Raw genomic sequence first — 25,166 nt, 5'->3', positions numbered from 1 at the left:
GCAGTTTTCAATGTGTTTCTCTCTCTCTCTCTCTCTCTCTCTCTCTCTCTCTCTCTCTCTCTCTCTCTCTCTCTCTCTCTCTTTCTCTCTCTCTCTCTCTCTCTCTCTTTCTCTCTCTCTCTCTCTCTCTCTCTCTCTCTCTCTCTCTCTCTCTCTCTCTCTCTCTCTCTCTCTCTCGCTGTCTCGCTGTCTCGCTGTCTCTCTCTCTCTCTCTCTCTCTCTCTCTCTCTCTCTCTCTCTCTCTCTCTCTCTCTCTCTCTCCCCCTTCTCCCCCCCCTCCCCTCTCTCTCCATCTCCCCCCCCCCCCCCCCCCCAGGAGCCTGGTGTTGAAGTGCTCCAGCTACCGCCACGCCCGCTGGTGGGGTCAGTCCATCGAGGGCTTCGTCCAGAAGCACGGCTCCGCCTTCCTCACCGACCATCGCTTCGGCTCCTTCGCCCGCGAGGAGGTCAACATCCCCGCCAAATGGTAACCGCGGCAACGCATTTACAGTTGGCCCGGGCGGGGGCGGGTCCTTGAGTTGTGATTGGCTGGTTTTTAAGTGTCGCTCAACAGTAACATGGAACTGTCGCCCAACACCTTATCCTTTAGACAAATGGAATGAAAAGGAGAAATATAAACTTTTTAGATTATGCGGTCATGCGAAGAGGTGGGACATTAGTTTGAGCACGAGACGGAAAGAAAGTGTGATTGTGATGACCGTTGCTCACAATCCTCATGGCATCAATACTTTCCCTTTACCAGTGGCCGCTCAAAGCGCTTTACAGTATTACAACAGTCACCCATTCACACACCGTGGGGCGGGGTCAACCATGCACGGCGACAGCCATCTCGTCAGGAGCAGTCAGGGTGAGGTGTCATGGAGCCACATGCCGCCCTCGTCTGATATCTGTCCCAGGTTCATGTTATGATGGTAATGAGGGGGTCTGGCGTGCAGCGGGGGGGGGGGGTTCATGGGAACACACTCCGAACAAGGGTTCACTCCGGAGTCTCTGTCTAGACAAGATGCCTTCCAGCTGGCTAGCTGTGTGTGTGTGTGTGTGTGTGTGTGTGTGTGTGTGTGTGTGTGTGTGTGTGTGTGTGTGTGTGTGTGTGTGTGTGTGTGTGTGTGTAATCTGATATAAACAGGGAGAGGGAAAGTGACACTGTTCTGCACATCGGCTGTCCGAATGCTGAGCAACACTATCCTGTCCCACACGCTCACACCGTTCAAACGTGTGTGTGTCCTTGTGGTTAGTTTTCAGAAACAATAAAAGAAACTATTTCTATAAAACACCATCCAAGAAGCAAGTATGAATCAAATCACACACCCTTCTTTACAAGATGCTCAACAATACAATGAGAATACAACACTATATACAACAATGCAATGATTATACTCTATCTAATATACAGTATCTGCTGTCTAATCAGCGTGTGTGCGTAGTATTGGGTGTGATAAATCTTGAAAAATGGTACCAAAGTCTCAGTCTCCCCGTCCTATCTCCCCTTACTGTCTTCTATGTTTCTTGGACGGAATGTAACTGGGAATTTCGTTGCTCTGTTGCTCTGTAACATGTGTAATGACAACAATAAATTCAATTCAATTCAATTCAAAAAAATTCCCTCGTTCTCTCTCCCTGTGTTCCCGCTGGTTTAACGCGTCTCTTTGACCTCCAGGTACGTCAACGGACGGACGTACATGGAGGACGTAGCGGACGCGCTGGAGGCCGCGAAGGAGGACATCTTCATCACCGACTGGTGGTACGTTTGTGTGTGTGTGTGTGTGTGTGTGTGTGTGTGTGTGTGTGTGTGTGTGTGTGTGTGTGTGTGTGTGTGTGTGTGTGTGTGTGTGTGTATGTGTGTGTATGTGCGCGTGTGTCTCTGAGCGTTACGAGTCACAGCAGGTTGTCATGTGACTCCCCTGTTGACGTACTTTAGCTGCAGGGCAGGAAGTGAAACAGAGAACATCAAGAAGGAGTTTCCTCTCTGTGTGAAGAGAATGTAATCACACGATTTAGGGGGAGACCAGGAGGCATTACATTTAGGTTCATTATTTTTAAGTGCAAGGACGTACAACATACATTAAGTGCGTACATTATGAAGTACAAAAGTACAACAGGATCAATCCGTAGTCTTTAACAATCATCACAGGATGATTTTTCATCCTCGCCATCCTGTCAGTATGCCGGACAAACTTGTGTTCAATTAGCTTTTTTTCAACTTTTGACTTTTTGAACTCTCCGGGATTAATGTCCAGTTTATCCTCTTACATAAATCATTGTGGGTAGGCTTTGGGTTATTTTGAACCTGGCAGCCACTGCGTGACAGCGTGTGTGTGTATATTGGGTTAAAAGCTTTTCTTTTCATCGAATGAACGGCACAGAGTTTAACCCCTTCACGAAGGCCAACTGAAGGTTATAGTTAGAAGGAAAGTTGCTCTTTTTACGTGACTGACAAACTCTGTGACACAGTCTCCCAAATGGTTTATATAACTGCCTTTACAGTATGTATCCCAAAATACTGAGGAATGTTTGGGTTTTACCCTGCAGAGTTACTGAGCTCTTTATCGCTGTTTACAGCAGGGAATTAAACTGCTGTATACAGAGCGATAACTAGGGATTTCTCCCAATGTGTGTTTGTGTGTGTCATGTCTGTGTGTGTGTGTGTGTGTGTGTGTGTGTGTGTGTGTGTGTGTGTGTGTGTGCGTGTGCGTGTGAAGGGACAGTGAGGGCATCTAGTGGTCACCTCTCAGGGAGGTTTTCCGGTCAAATGGATCCGTTACCGTCTGAGACACACACACACTCGTACACACATGTGCGCACAAGCACCCACACAGACACGTGCACACACACAAACACGTTCCCACCCACGCACGCATATGCATGCACTCACACATACACGTGCACACCCACGCACACCCACACACACTCCGACACACCCACAAACACACACCCACAAACACACACCGACACCTAGAGAAACCTGACCCATCAGAGCGCTCACCTGTCCCTGTGCTGCCGTGTCTTATCTATGCAAAGAGTGTGTAGTCTCACAGTGTGTACCGCTACGTCTCCTTAGGTTAAGCCCGGAGATCTTCCTTAAAAGGCCTGTCGTCGAGGGCAACCGCTGGCGCCTGGACTGTATACTGAAGCGGAAAGCGGTGAGCAATAAAAAAAAAAAAAAAAAGTTTTCTGATTGGATTGATTGAATGAAACCCGCGCCCCTATTGGCTCTCCTCGCAAAGTGCTTCATACTCGAAAACTATCTCATTAACTTTTCTATTGTTTTTGTTGATGCTATATTTTATTTTATAATATCTCTGGCCGGGAGGCTGGGTGGAGCCAGGCAGGGCGGTGTCCTCACAGGGCCGGCCCTCAGGGATGTGTACCATCGAGGCCTCGGTGGTACACACTCTTGCATGTTTCAGTCGTCCCCCGTCGTATCATCGGCTTTAGCTCGGCGCTCGCCTCGTTCTCCCAGGAACGAAGGAATGAGTGTCCGTTGGTGTTTCCATAGCAACAAGGAGTGCGGATCTTCGTGATGCTGTACAAAGAGGTGGAGCTCGCCCTGGGGATCAACTCAGAGTACAGCAAGAGGACCCTGATGCACCTGCACCCCAACATCAAGGTAGCGCACGCACACACACACACACACACACACACACACACACACACACACACACACCTGCACCCCAACATCAGGGTACCGCACGCACACGCACCTCAACATCAAGGTATCACACACACACACAAACATGCACGCACGCACGCACGCACTCTCACACAGACACACACACACACACTCACTCACCTGCACCCCAACATCAAGGTAACACACACACACACACACACACACACACACACACACACACACACACACACACACACACACGGCACAGACACAGACAGACACACAGACACACAGACACAGACACACACAGACACAGACACACACACACACACACACACACACACACACACACACACACACACACACACACACACCCCCCCGGCCCCCAACCCAACAGACCAACACACCGTAGGTATAACTGTGATTGAATGGACAGTAACCCCCCCCGTCCCCCCGTCCCCCCCCCGTCCCCCGCCAGGTGATGCGCCACCCGGACCACGTCTCCTCCTCCATCTACCTGTGGGCGCACCACGAGAAGATCATCGTGGTCGACCAATCGGTGGGCTTCGTGGGCGGGATCGACCTGGCGTACGGCCGCTGGGACGACCGGGAACACCGGCTCACCGACATCGGGAGCGTCACGCGCTCCGTGGCCCTGGAGCAGGTCAGCGCACGCACACGCACGCACACACATAAATACACATTTGCACGCATAAATACACATGCACACAGACACACGTATAGACACATACACACACGTAGAGAGACAAACACACATGCACGTGCACATGCCCACACACACACAGGCACACACGCACCCACACACAGGCATATGCACATCATGCACACGCACACACCCACACACATGCATGCACGCACCGACAACACGTGCACATGGTGAACTCTCTCACACATACCATCAAAGATACACATTAAGCAAACACACACAAATTGTACACATACACACATTAAGCAAACAAACACACAATGTGTACACTTTGAGGGCCCAGGTGAACTCTAACACACATACCATCACACAAATGCATACAGACCCTGACTCTCTCTCTCTCTCTCTCTCTCTCTCTCTCTCTCTCTCTCTCTCTCTCTCTCTCTCTCTCTCTCTCTCTCTCTCTCTCTCTCTCTCTCTCTCTCTCTCTCTCTCTCTCTCTCTCTCTCTCTCTCTCCCTCTCTCCGTCTCTCTCTCTCTCTCTCTCTCTCTCTCTCTCTCTCTCTCTCTCTCTCTCTCTCTCTCTCTCTCTCTCCCTCCCCCTAGGCGGAGGGGTCCTTCGCCAACATGGCCGTCACGCCCTCCTCCAACGGCGGCGGAGCATCGCCGACGCCCCAGACCAACGGCAAGGCGGTCGCCACGGTGACGGACTCGGGGGACCAGCCCAGGCTGAAGGGGCAGCGCCGCACCAAGAAGCGCTTCAGCATCCGCCGCCACCTGCAGAAACATCGGCTCGCCTCCGCCGACAGCATCAGCAGCCTGGAGGACGACAACCGTGAGTGGGGGCGCACGCACGCACGCACGCACGCACGAGCGCACGCACGTGCACTTGCTCCGGCTAGAGCTCATGCACGTGCGCTCGCTCCACGTCACGTGCACTCGCTCACATGCAGACTCCCTCCATGCACAAGAATATACACTCACACTCGCTCACATGCACCCAAACATGCACATGCACTCGCACACAAATGCAGACTCACACTCACACACATGCACGAGCACATGCACTCATGCACATGTACACGCACTCGGACACAAATGCAAAGACACGTGCTCATACTCACACAGACTTATGGGAGAGTGCATATGCGTATGCACTCTCAAAGGAAGGCACTCATGCATGCATGCTCTCACACATTCATTCACTCGTTAATTTGCTCACTCACTCACTCACTCACTCACTCACTCACTCACTCACTCACTCACTCACTCACTCACTCACTCACTCACTCACTCATGGACGAACACACACACCAACCAAAACCCTCCCTCTCCAAAGACTGGGGTTGTGTTGTCTATTTGTGTGCAGTGTAGCGCAGAGTGTTGTTGTCTACTCTTGTGAAGCGTAGTTATAGTGTTGTGTGGTTAGTGTGAGGTCATATTTGAGGCCACATGACTTAAACATGACTCTGTAACGAGGTAACATTCCATACGTTCAGATAAATATAAGTGCTCATAATAATAAATAATAAACAATAGGTCATTAATAATTAACTAAAAATAAAAAAAGCTGTATCAACTGTATTGCGGACACACTCTGTAGCAATAATGTAAAACAGTTTGAGTGGCTCTCAGTTTGGTGACTTTCTTTTCTACCTTATATGGTCTTCCTGTGCATGATGAACTGGTTCCAAGCCCGTGTCGTGTTTGGGTGGGACCGGTCTTATCACTCAGGCCGTCTATTTCAGAACCTGATTGAGCTCTGCGCCCGACCACATAGGGTCTGCCCCTACTTAATGACACAGCACAGCCTGTAATCAACCTCTCTCTCCCACTCGCTCTCTCTCAAAGACACGCACGCACACACACAAACACAAATGCATGATATACCATATAATCAACCGCTCTATTTCTCTATTGTGGAATCTTGTTCTCTCTCTCTCTCTCTCTCTCTCTCTCTCTCTCTCTCTCTCTCTCTCTCTCTCTCTCTCTCTCTCTCTCTCTCTCTCTCCAGTATTTCTTTTTCCTTTATTATTTTTAGGTGTGGCCCTAAAGTTTTTTCCGCACGACATGTGTTTGTTCTCCTTCCAAACATACTTTTTACTTTCATTCTTGATACATTATTTCCCATAATGTGTAGCGTAACATAACATAATGTTTTGTGATAAGTTATTGTAATATAATGTAATGGTCGTTCACCTTGGATGACGCACTATCCTGTCTTGAGGGGATGGTTGTTCTGGTGGACACACACACTCACACTCACCCACACACACACACACTAACTTACTCAGTGATCCAAACCCTAGGCTAGAGGAGCCAATAGCCGGTGTTTGATGGGCCGAGCCTTCAGTCTTGCTCTTGGCTACTTCTGTTGCGTCGGGACTCAATGGACGCTGGGGGTTAGTCTACAGACACGCCTGCACCCTGAAGGCTTGCTTTGTGTCCGTTTTGCGCAATTTGTGTACCCACAAAGGCCTGACATATGGTGTATGTGTGTTTGTTTATTTTTGTGCGTGTGTATGTGTGTGTGTGTGTGTGGGGGTGTGTGTGTGTGTTTGTCTGTGTACATGTGTGTGTGTGTGTGTGTGTCTGTGTGTGCGTGTCTGCGTGCGTGTCTGCGTACCTGTGTGTGTCTGTGTGTCTGTCTGCGTACCTGTGTGTGCGTGCATGTTTGCACATGTGCACGTCTGTGTGTGTGGGTGCGAACCTGTGTGTGCGTGTCTGCGAACGTGTGTGTGCGTGTGTGTGTGTGTGTGTGTGTGTGTGTGTGTGTGTGTGTGTGTGTGTGTGTGTGTGCTTGTGCGCGCGTGTGCGTGTGTGTAGGGGGCGGTTCCGTGCAGAGCCTGAACACGGACATGGGTCAGCTGGTGGGGAACACGCGGTTCTGGCACGGGAAGGACTACTGCAACTTCGTCTACAGGGACTGGATCCAGCTGGAGAAGCCCTTCGACGGTGAGCTCGTAAACACCCGCCGCCGTCTGTAAATGGAATGCTTTTAGACAGCGCTTTTCTTACCAGTGGCACTCAAAGCCTCACACATTCCTCACACAATCGCACACCGACGGCACCGCAAGGCGACAGCCAGCTCGTCGTGGGGCAGTAGGGCTAAGGTCTCTCGCTAGGGGACACCTCGACACTCAGCTAGGAGGAGCCGGGGATCGAACTCACAGCCTTCCGGTTACCAGCCGACCGGCTCTGCCTTCTGAGCCACATGCCAACCGATCCTTCACTCTGTGATATTAACTCCGGCCGCGTTTTGGGGATTGGTATTCAACAGGTTTGGTCTTGCTTCTCTCAGAATGACGCACGCATAAAGTTTCGTATTGTTATGCTATTCATCCAGTGTTGGTTCTACACTTGTTTACTTTTACTTGAATCATCACAACATATTTAGTTTGTTAGTTTAGGGGACATTTATGTTTTGGAATTTGTTATTCATACTGGGGTTCCCTATCGTTAAATATCGCTGAAATATATCAGGGAGGAATCTATTTCCTCCCTGATATATCCCTCCCTCCCCTCCCTCCTCTCCCTCCATCCCTCCCCTCCCTCTCTACCTCCCCTCCTTCTCTCCCTCCCCTCCCTCTCTACCTCCCCTCCTTCTCTCCCTCCCCTCCCTCTCTACCTCCCCTCCTTCTCTCCCTCCCCTCCTTCTCTCCCTCCCCTCCCTCTCTCCCTCCCCTCCTTCTCTCCCTCCCCCCTTCCCATGGTCCACCCTGCCCCGTCTCCATAACGTCTGAATCATCTATATCCTGACGCTCTTCATCTCTGAACCTTGTCTCCGCGGCCGCCGCTGCAGACTTCATCGACCGGCACACCACTCCCAGAATGCCCTGGCACGACATCTCCTCGGTGGTGCACGGCAAGGCGGCGCGCGACGTGGCCCGACACTTCATCCAGAGGTGGAACTTCACCAAGGTCAGAGGTCATGCAGTTGCATCTTGGGTAACGGAGTAGAAGGGGATGTTTACAGGAGAAGGTCGAACGTGATGTTGGAGTTTATTCAGGGCTGCTTATTGGGTAAATTCTCCAGTTATCAATTTCTTAACAATATTAAACTATTGTATTGCATAAATATGTTAAAGGGGACCTATTATGCTTTTTCGACTATTATGACCTATAAACGTTGTTATAATGATTGATAGTCTTTAGATTTTCGGGAAAATCTTCCTCTCATCTGGGCGCTTTCAGCCTTCTCTGTCAATGCTCGGTTTCGTCCTTCTCCGCCCCCTCGCCCCCCTCCTGCCAACCCAACTCTGTTGTGATTGGTTACCGTCCTTGAAGCGCGCGCGCGGGCAGATTTGACCAGGCATATGGGGGCGCGGCAGGAGTGCCTCTACGTAGATGATTTCCCGGAAATGTGAACAAGTGAATCGCACACGTTGTCCCGAGTGTTTAGCGCTCTGCACAGCCACCCCAGACTGTCAGCAGGGAATTAGTATGGTTAAACATGACTATCAATCATTATAACAACGTTTATTGGTCATAAAAGTCGAAAAAGCATAATAGGTCCCCTTTAAGGTAAATACCTTTAGTACAATATTTTCTCTCTCAAAGTTTTTCAATGGACATGTATCACATTAATGTTTTGTCTGTGAAGCATCACATGCTTTCCCCTTAATCAAACCGTTTAACACTCAATGATGATGTGGGATGAGAGTTGTGCAACAGTAAAACCGTTGAATACGTAGTGATGATGTAGGATGAGAGTTGTGCAACAGTAAGGCCTTAACTCCTCCATGTTGTCGGGTTCTGAATCGGTCCGCACTTGTCACTCCCCAGAAAATGAAGCCAAAGTACCGCGGGCTCACCTACCCCTTCCTGCTGCCCAAGTCCCACACGACCGCGGGGGAAATCCACTACCAGGTCCCCGACTGCACCCAGGCCAAAGTCCAGGTACCCCCCCCCCCCCTCAACTCCGTACTGACACAGAAGCAGCGGCTCTCGCCTCAGGGTGGCGGTAGATCCAGCTGGGTAGCTGTTATCATGTTTTGTTAGATTCTTGGCTTCCTCTAATATTTTATTATATTAACATAGATAGCAGAAGTGTAAGCGGGTTAACTTGGCTAGGAGGTTTTATGATGGTATGATAGGCGGTTTATTTACTTAGCTTGTTGTCATTTTTTATTTATTTCAACATTTTCAACATAGTTTAGACACGTGCATGTTGATTCTCTTTGCTAGCTGTTATTATGCGTTGTATGATAGTTTATTTACTTGGCTTATTTACATTGTTTAGATTAGTGTATGTAGATTAACTTGGCTAGCTTTTATTATGTTTTGTATGATAGTTTACTCACTTGACTTGCTCTAGTATTCTATTATATTAACATAGATAACAGTAGTGTGTGCAGTTTCTCCTGGCTAGCTGTTATTATGTTTTGTATGATAGGCGGTTTATTTACTCAGCTTGCTCTCATATTTAATTATATTACCATAGATAACCTTAATGTATGAAGATTCACTTGTCTAGTGACATGTTTTGTATGCTGTAATATTTAGTCATTTTCACATCGTTTTAGGTATTTATATTATACTAAGTGTAATACGAGGTGAATAAAATGCCGTTGTCTTTTAAAAACACGTGCTTGTATCTCATTGGCCCAGATCCTGCGCTCGGCGTGTGATTGGTCGGCGGGCATCAAGTACCACGAGGAGTCGATCCACAACGCCTACGTTCACGTCATCACCAACAGCAAACACTTTATCTACATAGAGGTACGGAGCCCCAGTGGGTCTAATGGGTTGGGTGGTGGGTTAGGGTTAGGTTAGGGTTAGGGTTAACCTAACCCTAACCCTAACCTCATCACCAACAGCAAACAGAAATGATGGGTTTTATTTCAACACACCTTGCACAGTTGAAAGAGAAAGACTATCAGCTCTGAATCATTTTCATCCCCATAACAAAAGGTTGTTTATAGATTCATAGTGCGGTCTAAAATAAATCTCGCCAACACTAATTATATAGTTTAAAAGTGAAATAAAATCCTCTCTAGCCCTTTCCTCAAAAGTTGTCCCTCCTTGTTAGGAAGAGCGGCCTCGGTCCGGCAGAATGGCAGCCACACGTTCAGACGGTTCTTACAGGCCTTTGGCCACTGAACGACAAAGTGCGAGGGAGAGAGAGAGTGTCTTACTGACTGACTGACTCTATCAATCGGTATTATTATATTGAATAAACAGAAGGCCTGGTGGGGGTGAATGGAGGCCGACCTGGGAGGGGCTGGGGTTTAGCTCTGAACCGATGAGCTGTAGTTGTGTTTTGTGCCGGGAGTGAGTCAGAGTTTCCATTGTGTGACGGGGTTGGGGCGGCCGGGTCAGGGTATGTGTGTGGCATTTGATTCCCGACTGAAGGGTTCTAGGTTAGATTCCCATTGTCCGCAGTGGATCCGGCAGGCGCCTCTTTGACCCAGACATCCTCGTCACCCCCCCCTGCTCCTTAATGACAGGAGTCTGAACTCAGAGCTAGCCCTGCTGGGCAAAGTCGGCCAAAGATCGACCAAAGAGTAAATAATTGCCTGACGTGTGTTCAGGGCGGTCCCACGCTGTGGCCCGGGGAGGCGCGGTGCTGCCATGACGATTAATGAAAGCACTTAGGTGTTCCTCTGGCTCCTGTGATGTGCTTTAATGTCTTAATCAAGCGGGGAAGTTGGAGTAAGCTTAAGGGTCTTTAATGGTCTTTAAGGGTCAAAGGTTGTTGTCCTGAGTCCAGCGGTGGCTGAGGAACCTGATTTAACCGGATTCCTTGGTGTTCATGGTGTTGGTCTGTGTTTTTGTCCCCAGAATCAGTTCTTCATCAGCTGCGCCGACAACCGTCACGTGTTCAACAAGATCGGCGACGCCATCGCAGAGCGCATCATCAAAGCCTACAAGTAAACACACTCACACTCTCTCTCTCTCTCTCTCTCTCTCTCTCTCTCGCACTCGCACTCGCACTCGCACACACACGGCACATTTAGACTTCCTAATGGCTAATGGATTAAGCTATTGATTGAACTGTTTAATTTGGCTCCTCTCGGGTAACACTCTCTCTCTCTATCTCGCTATCTCTGTCTCTCTCTCTCTCGTTATGTTATTTGGTTACCAAGGAGATAAGGACTATCAGAGGGAGTTAGAAATATTGTCAAATGACAACAGACGCCATCACTAAACAAACACAGAAACATACACCGTAACACACACACGTGTGCGTTTAAACGCAAAATGCAAACAACAAAGTGCTACACACACTTTTCCTGCCTGTGGTCTGTTGAGTGTGAGTTCTGGTTCTGGATCGTCTCGGTAAGCAGAGCAGCGGGCTCAGGAACATTCAGCGTTTATTCAGATACACAGAGCTGGTATACAGTTGCTTCATGGGATGACCACGCCCCTGGCATGAAGAGTCTCAGCAGTTATGTCCCCCCCTTTAGTGAGGGAACTGAGGGACTCCCAACCAGCAGATTGGAGTGAAGCTAAGGAGACAGAAGAAGAGTTTGTTCACCAGCAGACGCGGTAAACTGAGGATATTTTATAGAAAAGGAGATCCTTGATGATAACGAAATATGTGAGTGAGTATGTGGTGCAGAAGTAGAGAGCCTTCGGAGAAGGGTGTCGTTACCTCTTCTCTACGTAAGGAAGGGAAATTAGAAAACAAGAAATAATTGCCAAAAAATAAATGGTGAGAAAAAAAAGATACTGAAATTCTGTTCCTACCGTTCAGAGGCCTGAGCCTCCATCTTGGATCAGACTCCCTCTGATCCAAGATGGAGGCCCGGGCCTCATAACGTCAGCCTGTGTGAATTCCTCCTACACCTGCAGCCTTCCTACACCTTTCGTGGGAGGGACAGAGATAAGGCTATCTCTGCCGGGCGCGTTCCATTATTTATGTTGTCGGTTACCCAATATAGGTCAAGGGGTTTAGAACCCGGGTCTGCATCTCTGTCTCTCTCAGTGTTTAGGTATGGTTCCAGGAGAAGGGGTTACGTTTTAGTTGGTTGTAGTGTCGCGGGGGTTCCCTGACTGTGTTGCTATGCCGACGATGTTGTTACATGAATATGAAAAAAACGAGCTATCTTTGTTGCATACGAGGAATGGGTTTACCTAGCGATTGCTAACATCAATGTACTTATTGTACGTCGCTTTGGATAAAAGCCGGTGCTAATTGCCCTGAATTTCAATGTCAGGGTTTAGCGTGGACTTCCGTTTCACCAGTTGGCATGGCGGTACTAGGCCCTTCATAGCGTGGCTTTGCAGGGAGGTACCCGTGAGAGCTATGTGCTGAACGCCATCCATTCCGCCCCCATGCGTCGTGGTGAGAATTGCGTCCCAAAGTATTGATGAGATGGTCTCACACCCGCTGCTCTGAAACCACACCGCTGCCAAAGTGGACCGGAGTCATGTCCGAGGAGGAAGGCGTAACGCGAGTCGGTGTATACGACGCACAGAGGGTTACACCAGTCGACACGCCCCCCAGGCCGTCACCTCTGCGGCCTGAGCAGACATGTCTGACACCTGTTCCACCCCCACCTCTGAACCCCCACCGCCTCTCCGCGCATCCCCGCGTTTCTCTTTGTCGTCCCCGTGTCACCTAACGACGGGACGGGTCACAGCTCGCAGTTCCTCGGCCGAGTCGTCGTGACGACGGTGCCCGCCTCGGGTTTTCCCGCCACCCTGCCGGCGTTCGATTTCCGATGCAAAGGTCCGGAGAGAGAGTCGTCTTTTCCACAGAGAGCTCTGCTGCCCTCTCCTGGTTGGCTGAGGCGTTGCAGCAGCAGTGGTCAGTCTTTGCGAGGTAAACACGTCTGTTCTGAAGGCCGACGAGCCACCAGGTTTGGATATGAAATCTGTTTAAATAGATTTAACCGGAAAGCCAATCAATCGGTGAACATTGACCGAGGGGGCTTTACAAAGGTTAGAGCCGATGGAACTGTCGATTCAGGATTAAGATCGTTCAGAAGTAATGCTTGAAAAATGTTCAATGACTCATTCGACCAGGTGATTCATCCATAAGTGGTTCACATTAGACAAGGTGGATTTCTTTGTTAATGAATGAAGTGTCGCTTGTATGGTTATATGCAAATTAGAATGAGACTTTCAATCTGAGTTTAATTATTTTAGAATAATAGAATAATACCTTTACCACTTTAGGGCGTTTCTTACTCTCATATCACATCCACTTACATAAGCTGTGTTGTTAGCTCTAAACGATCTGGAGAGCTCTGGCTCTGAGTTTTTGCCATTGTTTTAAGTTTGATCCAGTGCCTTTCTGACCGCGTTAACTTTGAGACTTTGATTCCCATCCCCCAAAAAAACAGGAAACCTTCACCATGAGATTCTAAGCCACAATTATTATTCCTATCTTTCTATTTGTGCTTATTGTGACGTGACTGTGTCTTTCTCTTCGTCGATTACCTGTCCATCATCTGTTATGTGTCAAACAATCATGTGGTTGGTGCCAGGTAGATATCGCTATCAAACCCGGTTTGACTCACTGAAACATCTCTCTTTTAAATCTCTGCCTGTCTGAGAACACAGAGCACACAGACTGGACTTCTTTCATCCAGAGTAAATAGAGCAACCATCCCTTTCTTTAAACACAGTGCTACCAAATCCCTATCGCCCGGTCTGCTGAGCAGTACACAGAAAAGTCCCTTATTTACACAACACTCCTTCTTGTCTGATGGGTTCCACAGAAATGTCTCATAACAGGCGAGAAGTGAATACCAATTCTTATTATTGAATAAGGAAGTTGTGTCTTAACTCAGTCCTGTACCTCTGAAAGCAGATTGTCCTGCATCAAGCGTTCTGTATCAGTATCGTCTGATGTGTGCGAGTTCTCTGGTTCCGGATCGTCTCTGTAAGCCATGCCACCATCTGGGGAATCAACGTGACGCAAGGCAGTATCTCACAGAGAGACTCAACTTGTGTTCAGATACATAAAGCGAACATTCCGCTCGTACAAGGGACGCCAAGTATAGACTCTCGGTTAGGCTATCTTCTGCAGGTGGAGAACGGTGTGTTCATAGAAATGCACACAAACGATTCTATAGAAAACAGAAGTAACGTAGTCATACTCGAACTCGTACCACACATGTAAGCAAAGATATCACCTGGTGATAAGATAACGTTTAGTATTATGCGTTGATCCTTTGGGGAGGATGTGGGTGAAAATCACGCATAAATGATCCTGAATAAAGACACAAGATAAAGGATCTGAGACTGTAGGGTGTGGCGTGTGGAAATGTCAACGGCTACCGGGAGAAGGCTAGTGTTTTAACAGCCAGATTAGATTCAAGAGGTCAAGGATCATTCACATCACGATGAATGTGGTGGAAACGAGCTCTGAACCTTAGTATTAAAAAAATAATAATGTGTTTCACTGAAATCAGCATTGGAATCTTGAACGTTTCTATAATGTTAGCATAGAATGTTGGGTCGCATTCTGGAATGTGTGGTGTTGATGTCGACCGGGCATTCCATTATTTCTCAATAATGGTGCGCCCCGCAGTGGTTTGCTCCGCCAATATCGCAGTTACCGACGATGGTTAGATGTTAGCTTCAATGATCTAATACAAAAACTGTTTATTCATCAACTAATCAGCTGAAGTTTGAATATTCGTCCGCGGTGCTTTGAGCATATTGTCTCCACGTTGTCACGGAAACATTCTGCTCGATTGCTTTTGAAAACTGAAAAGTCACAGATGTCCCGTTGCACGTTAATTATTCAGAATAATGAACTATCGGACGCCTCCGACCAATCGGAGGCGAGCGCATGTTACACCACAGCGCTGTTGGATACTCGATTCTGATTGGTCGAACGGTGCATTCTGTGTTTTTCTTCCTGAATCTGTGTGACTAACGTGTGTGTGTGTGTGTGTGTGTGTGTGTGTGTGTGTGTGTGTGTGTGTGTGTGTGTGTGTGTGTGTGTGTGTGTGTGTGTGTGTGTGTGTGTGTGTGTGTGTGTGTGTGTGTGCATGTGCGCAGGGAGGGGACGAAGTACCGGGTGTACGTGGTGACCCCTCTGCTGCCAGGGTTCGAGGGGGACATCAACACTGGGGGGGGCAGTGCCATCCAGGCCGTCATGCACTTCAACTACAGGTGTGTGCGTGTGTGTCCGCATGCGCGTTTGTTTGCATGGGCGTTTTAAGGGCGTGTGTGTTTGCAGGGTTCTTTGCCTTTGTGTGTGTGTGTGTGTGTGTGTTTGCACTGTTGTGTGTGTGTGTGTGTGTGTGTGTGTGTGTGTGTGCGCGTGGGTTTGTGCGTGTACGTGTTTGCGCGGGTGTGTTCTGTTCATATATGTATATCCTTTAAAGCGTAACTTTATCAGGTAAAGATGGTAAGTAAATATCCTGCCCTTCACACGCACGCGCGCGCGCGCACACACACACACACACACACACACACACACACACACACACACACACACACACACACACACGAAGGCTTGTGTTGCCGCAAGCAGCCGTGTGGGAAAGGTTGTGCGACTATTAGATCTCTCTCTCTCTCTCTCTCTCCCTCCCAGGACTATGATTCGAGGAGATTGCTCAATCATTTCCCAGCTGAAGCGAGAGAGTGAGTCCACACTGCACCAAGCTTTACTGTCGGGATGCGGTTGCTGGTTTGAGTTATGTTCTACTGAAAGCTCTTTGTTCTGCCTGTGAGCAAGGCAGCTGGTTGACGGGGCTGCAGATCATGAAATGTTTCTCTGTCCTCCTACTCCTCCTTTTCTCCTCCTCTTCCTCTCCCCCCCCCATCCCTTCTCCTCCCTCTTACTTTCTCTCTCCCACCTCCTCCACCTCCTCTTCCTCCTCCTCCTCCCCCTCTTTCTCCTCCTCCTCCACTCTACTCTTCCTCATTTTCTTATCCCTTCTTCCTCCTCCTCCTCCATCTCCATCCTCTTCCTTCTCTATTCTCATCTTCCTCCTCCACCTCTTCCTCCTCCTCCTCTCCTCCCAGTGGGCGACACGTGGATGAACTACATCTCCATCACTGGTCTGCGGACCCACGCGGCGCTGGAGGGGAAGCTGGTGACGGAGCTCATCTACGTCCACAGCAAGATGCTCATCGCCGACGACAACACCGTCATCATCGGTAAACCGAAACGGCCCCCATCTCTGCTCTGCCGAACCCGAACCCATTCTTAAAGGGGTTCAGTTTTTCAATTGATACCCAAAAAATGAAATGATAAAAACACAAAAAATAACTAACTAATAATCAGTTGAACTATGGCTCAATGCAGTCTTGATTTCTATATTTAGTATTATTATCATTCATGTTATATTACACACTATTTCGGAGATCGTTTTTGTAGTAATGACGCGAAAAATGCGAAAAAAAATTAATAAAATGCGCCAAATGTGACCTGGCGTCATTGTAGTGTTATAGCGCCGTCTGCTGGTGATCTTCCGAACTGCCTCTTTCGTCTTACTTCCATTTCATGACTCTCGATCCACGTCTGTTAGGCTCCGCCAACATCAACGACCGGAGCATGCTGGGCAAGAGGGACAGCGAGGTGGCCGTCATCGTGGAGGACTCGGAGAAGGTGGCCTCTGTGATGGACGGAGAGGTGTATCAGGCCGGGCCCTACGCCCTCAAGATACGCCTGGAGTGCTTCAGGTAGAGGACATTAGATTAGATTTGATTAGTGGAGTACATTAGATTAGTTTAGGTGGAGTACATTAGATTAGTTTAGGTGGAGTACATTAGATTAGTTTCGGTGGAGTACATTAGATTAGTTCAGGTGGAGTACATTAGATTAGTTTAGGTGGAGTACATTAGATTAGTTTAGGTGGAGTACATTAGATTAGTTTAGGTGGAGTACATTAGATTAGTTTAGGTGGAGTACATTAGATTAGTTTAGGTGGAGTACATTAGATTAGTTCAGGTGGAGTACATTAGATTAGTTCAGGTGGAGTACATTCGATTAGTTTAGGTGGAGTACATTCGATTAGTTTAGGTGGAGTACATTAGATTAGTTTAGGTGGAGTTCATTAGATTAGTTTAGGTGGAGTACATTAGATTTAGTTTAGGTGGAGTACATTAGATTAGTTCAGGTGGAGTACATTAGATTAGTTCAGGTGGAGTACATTAGATTAGTTCAGGTGGAGTACATTAGATTAGTTTAGGTGGAGTACATTAGATTAGTTTAGGTGGAGTACATTAGATTAGTTTAGGTGGAGTAAATTAGATTAGTTTAGGTGGAGTACATTAGATTAGTTCAGGTGGAGTACATTAGATAAGTTCAGGTGGAGTACATTAGATTAGTTTAGGTGGAGTACATTAGATTAGTTTAGGTGGAGTACATTAGATTAGTTTAGGTGGAGTACATTAGATTAGTTTAGGTGGAGTACATTAGATTAGTTTAGGTGGAGTACATTAGATTAGTTCAGGTGGAGTACATTAGATTAGTTTAGGTGGAGTACATTAGATTAGTTCAGGTGGAGTACATTAGATTCGTTTAGGTGGAGTACATTAGTTTAGGTGGAGTACATTAGATTAGTTTAGGTGGAGTACATTAGATTAGTTTAGGTGGAGTACATTAGATTAGTTTAGGTGGAGTCCATTAGATTAGTTCAGGTGGAGTCCATTAGATTAGTTCAGGTGGAGTACATTAGATTAGTTTAGGCGGAGTACATTAGATTAGTTTAGGCGGAGTACATTAGATTAGTTTAGGTGGAGTACATTAGATTAGTTTAGGTGGAGTACATTAGATTAGTTTAGGTGGAGTACATTAGATTAGGTGGAGTACATTAGATTAGGTGGAGTACATTAGATTAGTTTAGGTGGAGTACATTAGATTAGTTTAGGTGGAGTACATTAGATTAGTTTAGGTGGAGTACATTAGATTAGTTCAGGTGGAGTACATTAGATTAGTTTAGGTGGAGTACATTAGATTAGTTCAAGTTGAGTACATGCCACTTGATTAGGTTGTGTTAGATTTAATTACTTATATAATATTGGATCATATGATAAATGTTATAAAGTAAATGATTGTATTGTGGGTGAAGATGCTAAACAATGTCTGAAATGTAAGAAAGAGTTGTGTTGTCATGATGTGTCACTCTAACAACACTAACCTTCTCTCTTCCTGGTTGTTGTCTCTTCTGCCCTCTGATTGGCTAATGACAGGATGATCCTGGGGGCCAACACGGACCCCTCCATCGACGTTTCGGATCCCATCAGTGACCACTTCTACAAGGAGGTGTGGATGGCCACCTCTGCCCGCAACGCCACCATCTACCAGAGGGTGCGCCAGAGAGCCCATCACACACACACACACACACCACACACACCACACACACACACACACACACACACACACACACACACACACACACACACACACACACACACACACACACACACACACACACAGTCTGTCATCCATTATGTCGCATGATATTCCTAAACTCTTCATTTTGATTGTGGTTTGTTCAAATCTAAATGAGGGAAGCTTAACCAGCCGTTATGTATTCAGTCTAATTCTATTTTCTTCTCTCTTTCAACTCTATTCCCCTGTCTGTCTGTCTGTCTGTCTGTCTGTCTGTCTCTCTGTCTCTCTGTCTCTCTCTCTCTCTCTCTCTCCCCCCCCCCCCCCCCCCCCCTCTTTCTCTCTCTCTCCCTCTCTCTCCCCCCCCTCCCCCCTCCAGGTGTTCCGCTGCCTCCCCTCCAGTGACGTGCGCTCCATCCTGGAGCTGGAGGGGTACCTGGCCAAGCCGGGGCTGGAGAAGGAGGACCCCGTCAAGGCGGCCGAGGAGCTGCTCCGGGTCCGAGGCTTCCTGGTCCAGTTCCCTCTCCAGTTCCTCTCCGAGCAGAACCTGCTGCCCCCCATCGGCTCCCGGGAGGCCATGGTACCCATGGAGGTCTGGACCTGATCTGGACCGGGTCTTGACCGAGTCTGGACCTGGACCAGGTCCCGGTCTGCACCTGGACTGGACCTGGTCTGGGTCTGAACCAGGTCTGGAGCTGGTCTTAACCTGGTCTGGACTTGGACCGGGTCTGGTCTTGACCTTGTCCTGGACCGGGTCTGGACCTGGGGGGCCTGTGATGGACGGAGACACTATCTATATCTAGAGACATATTTATGTTTACAAAAATACATACAAGAAGGAAAAGTATGTGAAGAAAAGAGTAATATAAGGAATCCTCTGTGTGGCAGAGGAACTTTCTCTCTCTCTCTCTCTCTCTCTCTCTCTCTCTCTCTCTCTCTCTCTCTCTCTCTCTCTCTCTCTCTCTCTCTCTCTCTCTCTCTCTCTCTCTCTCTCTCTCCTCTCTCTCTCTCTCTCTCTCTCTCTCTCTCTCTCTCTCTCTCTCTCGCTATTCTTTGACCCTACACTGTTTTTATTAACACTATGCAACGTTTGGAGCGCTGCTGAACGCATCTCTGGGACTCTGTGCTGTTGAAGGCTAACGGCTAAAGACTGGCGTGCATATCGGCACTAAAGGGAGGACAAAGAGGCGGACCCAGGGAAGACGGGGAAGTTTGTCCACACACCTGTCTGCCCACACAGCTGTCTGGTGCTGACTGGTTGGGGGACCAACCAGTCAGCACACCGATCACTTTTCATATTTTTGTCAAAACCGAAAACCCTTTAGAAGTGCCAACGACGTGCGATGATTAGCATCAGGTGACCGCTAACGCTATCCGGGATGCTAACGCCATCCAGGATGCTAGCACTATCCTAGCCTGATGCTAATGCATTACATATCTCCATTCCTCACATTCCATTCCTTTTTTTTGCCTTAAAGAAATTACCAAGCCACGCCTGGTATTTGTAGTCCATTTCCTTGGCCTGTCGGGACTACATGTACCAAGAGGATTAACGCATGGCGATGATGCATTGGTTCCAGCTGCTAATTCAGCCTATTCAGTGTCTTCCTATTAGTCAGCATGTGCTGCCTTCTGGCAGAGCTGCATGCGATGTTAGCTGGTAGCATGCGAGCTACCATGAGACCACGGTCGTTATTGATGCTATAGCATAAAGTTAGCATTGCTATGCTATGCTAGTTGCTATTGAGTTCATGTTTAGCTGCAATCTTATAAGCTAACAGTTGCCATTCTTCTTTACTTTAAAACCAAAGGATGCTGTTATGACCCACGTGCCTGTGTAAAAAGTTTGATTTATGTACTGTATATTCCGGTTGCGCAAGAATATTATAATATAATTAATTCTGTAAATGTGGGTTTTCCACTTTGTTCTTCTTGCTACTCGCTCTCTCTCTCTCTCTACCTCTGTGTCTCTGCCTGTCTGTTGCCTTGGTTCTCACATTATGTTTCTAATTGGATGGTCCAATTTGTTAAATGACCCGACACTACCTATAGGTATATTTATTTATCTATATATATTTTTGTCATAGTGACTCTCTTATTTTGGCTCTCTAGGGTCATCACCCAAGTAGGACTGTTAGTAGAAAGAGGAAATGGTCACTCTTTTGATTATGTAATCCTTTGCAACACTTGATTGCATATTTTGGGTTGCATCACCTCCTGTGTGCAGTAGAGGGCGGGACCATGAAACAGGACAGGTTGAACGCCATTGTCTTGTCCAGTTATTTCTCTCTCTCTCTCTCTCTCTCTCTCTCTCTCTCTCTCTCTCTCTCTCTCTTTCCTAATCACTGTATTGCACTTTCTTGGGAAATAATGTTTGTTTTGTCGCAGGCCCCGCCCTCGCATGTGAGCGACCACACCATTGGTGGCTTTGTCGCTGTGCACTGATCCATTAAATGGAACGTTGACATCCATTCGCTGACTTGGTTGTCTCTCTTAAACTTCCTGAACCTTTTTGACCATTTATGGGCATGTGTTATCCTATACGCTCACTATACGCTCACACTGCTCACTATTCATTCATTATGCGCTCACTCCTCGAAATATACGCTTACTCCTCACTATACGCTCACTACTCACTATACGCTCACTACACACTATACGCTCACTATTCATTAGAAGCTTACTACTCACTTTACGCTCGCTCCTCACTTTAAGCTCACTACTCACTTTACGCTCACTAAACGCTCACTACACACTATACACTCACTACACTTTACACTCATTACTCACTTTTATCTCACTCCTCACTATACACTTAACTCCTCACTAGCATGTTGACTGACAAACCCAAATGCATACACTTAAACACACATACACTGTTTTTGCACTATATTATGATAATTTGTGTATTATTGACAAAAAAATATGCTCACACCGTGCCTCTGAAGATTAAAATGTGAACACAAAATATATTGACAATGTATGTATTCTTCTTAACTTTCCCCCAGCTCAATGGGGCGGTGTTCATAGCCCTCTCCGTCGAGTCAGATTGATCAGTGCAGCGCAGTATACTGGTTCCACTGGCCCACATTCGCTCCCTATAGCCCCATGGTTCATTGACGATCGCGCAGCTTAGGGGGTTGTGACAACAATTCAGTCGAACCTCAAATCGAATCACGGGGTGGACGATCTTCATCGCTACATACGAGTTTGTCTCGCGATGTCGACAGCCCCTAAACGACCCCCCCCCGTTCAGCGTGTTGTGACACCCCTTAATCAAACTTGCGGAGGTGTCGATTCGTCGCGCTGGAGGAAATTGCTGAATGTGTTATTTTTTGCTGCCCCGTTTATCCTTGACACAGTCTCTGTCTTACCATTTGTTTTAATCTCTCTCTCTCTCTCTCTCTCTCTCTCTCTCTCTCTCTCTCTCTCTCTCTCTCTCTCTCTCTCTCTCTCTCTCTCTCTGACGTACATCTTCAGTATCTGACTGTACCCCTGGAGGTTAACTGGATTTGAAAGGAGAAGACTCAACCAATCAATGACTGCACTCAAACATAAAGACTTAAGTAATCAAACGAATAACCTCCGAAAAGACTTGACAAATCAACACCATATTCAAACATACATCTAGAATGACCCAAAAGAGATAGCGTGTGTGTGTGTGTGTGTGTGTGTGTGTGTCCGTGCGTGTGTGTGTTTGTGTGATTGTGTATGTATCGCTGTTTGAGGAAATATAAACTGACTTAAAGGGATTGTTTTAATGCAAACTAAATTAAGTAATTACAACAGACTACATTCTTGGTCTACAATATTGTATCTCTCTCCTTATCTCTCTTTCTCACTCTAACTTTCTCCCTCTCTCTTTCTCTCTCTCTCTCTCTCTCTCAGACACACACACACACACACACACACACACACACACACACACACACACACACACACACACACACACACACACACACACACACACACACACACACACACACACACGAGAGACCACACCTTTGGAATGTGGACTGAAATTCCTGAACCATCAAACCTTAAATTCCTCTACCTGAAGTGGTACTTTTGTGTATGGTGAGAGAGAGAGAGAGAGAGAGAGAGAGAGAGAGAGAGAGAGAGAGAGAGAGAGAGAGAGAGAGAGAGAGAGAGAGAGAGAGAGGAGAGAGAGAGAGAGAGAGAGAGAAAATAATAGGAGTCACGCAGTTCTATTGCCAACCGTTAGTTTAATACACTGATCGTTACCATTAAATTGTCTTCATGACGCTCCGATCAATATTAAGTAGCCTGTGTCCATCTCCTATGGATCCAGGCGGCAGTTCTGAATTATCCCACCAGGTTGTGGCATTGAGGACATAAACGCACTATGTTTGGATTTCAATTATTTGCATTGAAACTTTTTGAAACGTTTTGCAAGTGATTTTCAAAGTAATTCGGAAAAAGGATGATCTTCTCCCTAGCTGATTATTTGTAGTAAGTGCTTGCTAGGCCTAAGAATTATAATGCCTACTCGTATCTTAACTTAACGTATCTTAGGGCCACGGGAAGGTCATCTGTGAGCCGTTCTCACCTGCGTGTCGGAGCTGCCTTTATTCTGGCACTAAGCCTCACATTCTCACACACTGAGACCCAGCCGTATATCACCGGCTAGGACACTGTTTTAAAAAGAAAAACAGATTATATTTTCTGCATGATTTCATTTTAGGCTACTATATCTCCCCTGAAGTTACCACCGTGAAGACACCGAACCAAGACGACACGACGCGCTTCACCTCCGCGTCCAGCAGGATAAGAGCTCGTGATTAATCTTCGCAGGCATCAGGGAGGGAGGTGTGTATCGAACCGTCATGATTAGATTCGCGATAGCACAATTACTTGGAAGACGCCCCTGGCGGTGTGATCAATACACCGCGAGGTCGCACACACCGGAACGGAAGATGCTGTCCAAACCCCGCATCACATCTGCGTTCCATTTTTTATTTTTCTACCTTTTAAGCTATTAGGTTTTAAAGTAAATGACCGTTTCGTGTTGTTTTTAAATAAAGCCACTCGGATCACCCGTGTGTTTCATAGTGACGCCACCATTGCCCTATAGGTGTCAGTAGATATGAAGGTTCCGCGTGCAGGTGACGTTTGCTTGGAAACGCAACCAGCAGCATTAAAACGGGATTACAGACTGACCGTCATTACGCACACGCACGCGCATGGACACACACACACACACACACACCACACACACACACACACACACACACACACACACACACACACACACACACACATCAAAACACCGCACACACACACACACACACACCACACCACACACACACACACACACACACACACACACACACACACACCACATCAAAACACCGCACACACACACACACACACACACACACACACACACACACACACACACACACACACACACACACACACACACACACATCAAAACACCACACACACACACACACTGCACAGAGGTGCGTGTGTGTGACATAGTGGGCGGGGCAGTCTCTAGACCCGCCTGCTCACCGCTCACCGAGCGCAGGCCACTCCCGGGAAGCGCTCGAAATCGACACAGAGCGAACGCGATTCCGGGAGCGCTTGTTACACGCGTCTGTGTGTGTGTGTGTGTGTGTGAGTGTGTGCGCGCGCGTGAGAGCTCTTATTCGTGTGCCTCGAATGTCCTCTCGCCAGTTGCGTGTGTACATGTGTGTGTGTGTGTGTGTGCTCTTTCCGGTGGATTGTGTCGGTGCCACCGTCCACGGCATGTAGCACCTGGACCCGCGCGTGCATTGGCTCCCTGCGGTTTTTCCGGTGTGTGCTGCACTTCTCCTCACGGATTCTAACGGAGGCAGAGGAGCGAGAGGAGGAGGAGGAGGAGGAGGAGGACGGAGGGAACGGGACGGATTGTGCGTTCGAGGAAGAAGAAAAAAGCATCGTTTTGGTTTACATCGTGTGTGTGCATCTGGAGAGGAGAGGATAGGGGGGGGGGGGGGGGGGGGGTGGGTGGGAAATTAACCGGGGGGGCAGCACCGGAGAGCCGTGTGTGCAGCTTCCACTCGGTCGATGGTCTTTGAAGAAGCTTCCATTTTGAGTCCCGCACCGACCGAGAGAATCATGGCGAGCGACTCCCCGGCGCGGAGCCTGGACGAGATAGACCTGTCTGCACTACGGGTAAATACCGGAGGCTGTGTGTGTGTGTGTGTGTGTGTGTGTGTGTGTGTGTGTGTGTGTGTGTGTGTGTGTGTGTGTGTGTGTGTGTGTGTGTGTGTGTGTGTGTGTGTGTGTGTGTGGGGGGGGGGGGTCCGTTCTGAAACGCATCCCAGCACCTGCCCTCCTCCATCCCCGGTTTAAACGGTGGCCCGTTAACAACGTCCGCGTGTGGACGTGTCTCTCCCGCGTGCACCTCGCCATCCTCGCAACCACCAACACCGACAGCATCGCGCGCGCTAAGGAACGCTGTGCATGCCGTGCGCGCGTGTGCGTGCGTGAGCAGTCAGTTATTTGAGAGATGCCTCTGCCGGTCACGCGAGCGATGGAGGGAAATCAGGTCGGAGGGCTCGAGCGCTGTGTGTGTGTGTGTGTGTGTGTGTGTGTGTGTGTGTGTGTGTGTGTGTGTGTGTGTGTGTGTG

General features: G+C 47.9%; 2 protein-coding genes across 5 annotated transcripts in view; both read left to right on the top strand.

Moving 5' to 3' along the window:
- The window catches only part of pld1b (phospholipase D1b), a 43,111-nt gene extending 22,115 nt beyond the window's left edge, over nucleotides 1-20,996 (top strand). For all 4 annotated transcript variants that reach the window (XM_030349228.1, XM_030349230.1, XM_030349229.1 and 1 more), the window contains exons 10-26: nucleotides 317-466; nucleotides 1,658-1,741; nucleotides 3,059-3,140; nucleotides 3,497-3,607; nucleotides 4,089-4,274; nucleotides 4,884-5,112; nucleotides 7,104-7,232; nucleotides 8,080-8,198; nucleotides 9,063-9,176; nucleotides 9,888-9,998; nucleotides 11,061-11,149; nucleotides 15,240-15,353; nucleotides 15,778-15,827; nucleotides 16,212-16,346; nucleotides 16,718-16,871; nucleotides 18,384-18,501; nucleotides 18,905-20,996. In XM_030349228.1, coding sequence (XP_030205088.1) covers nucleotides 317-466; nucleotides 1,658-1,741; nucleotides 3,059-3,140; nucleotides 3,497-3,607; nucleotides 4,089-4,274; nucleotides 4,884-5,112; nucleotides 7,104-7,232; nucleotides 8,080-8,198; nucleotides 9,063-9,176; nucleotides 9,888-9,998; nucleotides 11,061-11,149; nucleotides 15,240-15,353; nucleotides 15,778-15,827; nucleotides 16,212-16,346; nucleotides 16,718-16,871; nucleotides 18,384-18,501; nucleotides 18,905-19,129 — 2,200 coding nt within the window. In that variant the 3' untranslated portion in view covers nucleotides 19,130-20,996. The remainder of the gene's footprint in view (nucleotides 1-316; nucleotides 467-1,657; nucleotides 1,742-3,058; nucleotides 3,141-3,496; nucleotides 3,608-4,088; nucleotides 4,275-4,883; nucleotides 5,113-7,103; nucleotides 7,233-8,079; nucleotides 8,199-9,062; nucleotides 9,177-9,887; nucleotides 9,999-11,060; nucleotides 11,150-15,239; nucleotides 15,354-15,777; nucleotides 15,828-16,211; nucleotides 16,347-16,717; nucleotides 16,872-18,383; nucleotides 18,502-18,904) is intronic.
- A 3,072-nt stretch (nucleotides 20,997-24,068) lies between these two features.
- tnikb (TRAF2 and NCK interacting kinase b) overlaps nucleotides 24,069-25,166 on the top strand; it is a 29,065-nt gene continuing 27,967 nt past the window's right edge. The window contains exon 1 of the mRNA XM_030349236.1: nucleotides 24,069-24,708. Within this exon, the coding sequence (XP_030205096.1) occupies nucleotides 24,601-24,708 (108 nt within the window). The 5' untranslated portion in view covers nucleotides 24,069-24,600. The remainder of the gene's footprint in view (nucleotides 24,709-25,166) is intronic.

The sequence above is a fragment of the Gadus morhua genome, chromosome 23, assembly GCF_902167405.1.
Source record: "Gadus morhua chromosome 23, gadMor3.0, whole genome shotgun sequence".
NCBI classification, from domain to species: Eukaryota; Metazoa; Chordata; class Actinopteri; order Gadiformes; family Gadidae; genus Gadus; species Gadus morhua.
This window is presented reverse-complemented; position numbering and strand designations above follow the sequence as displayed.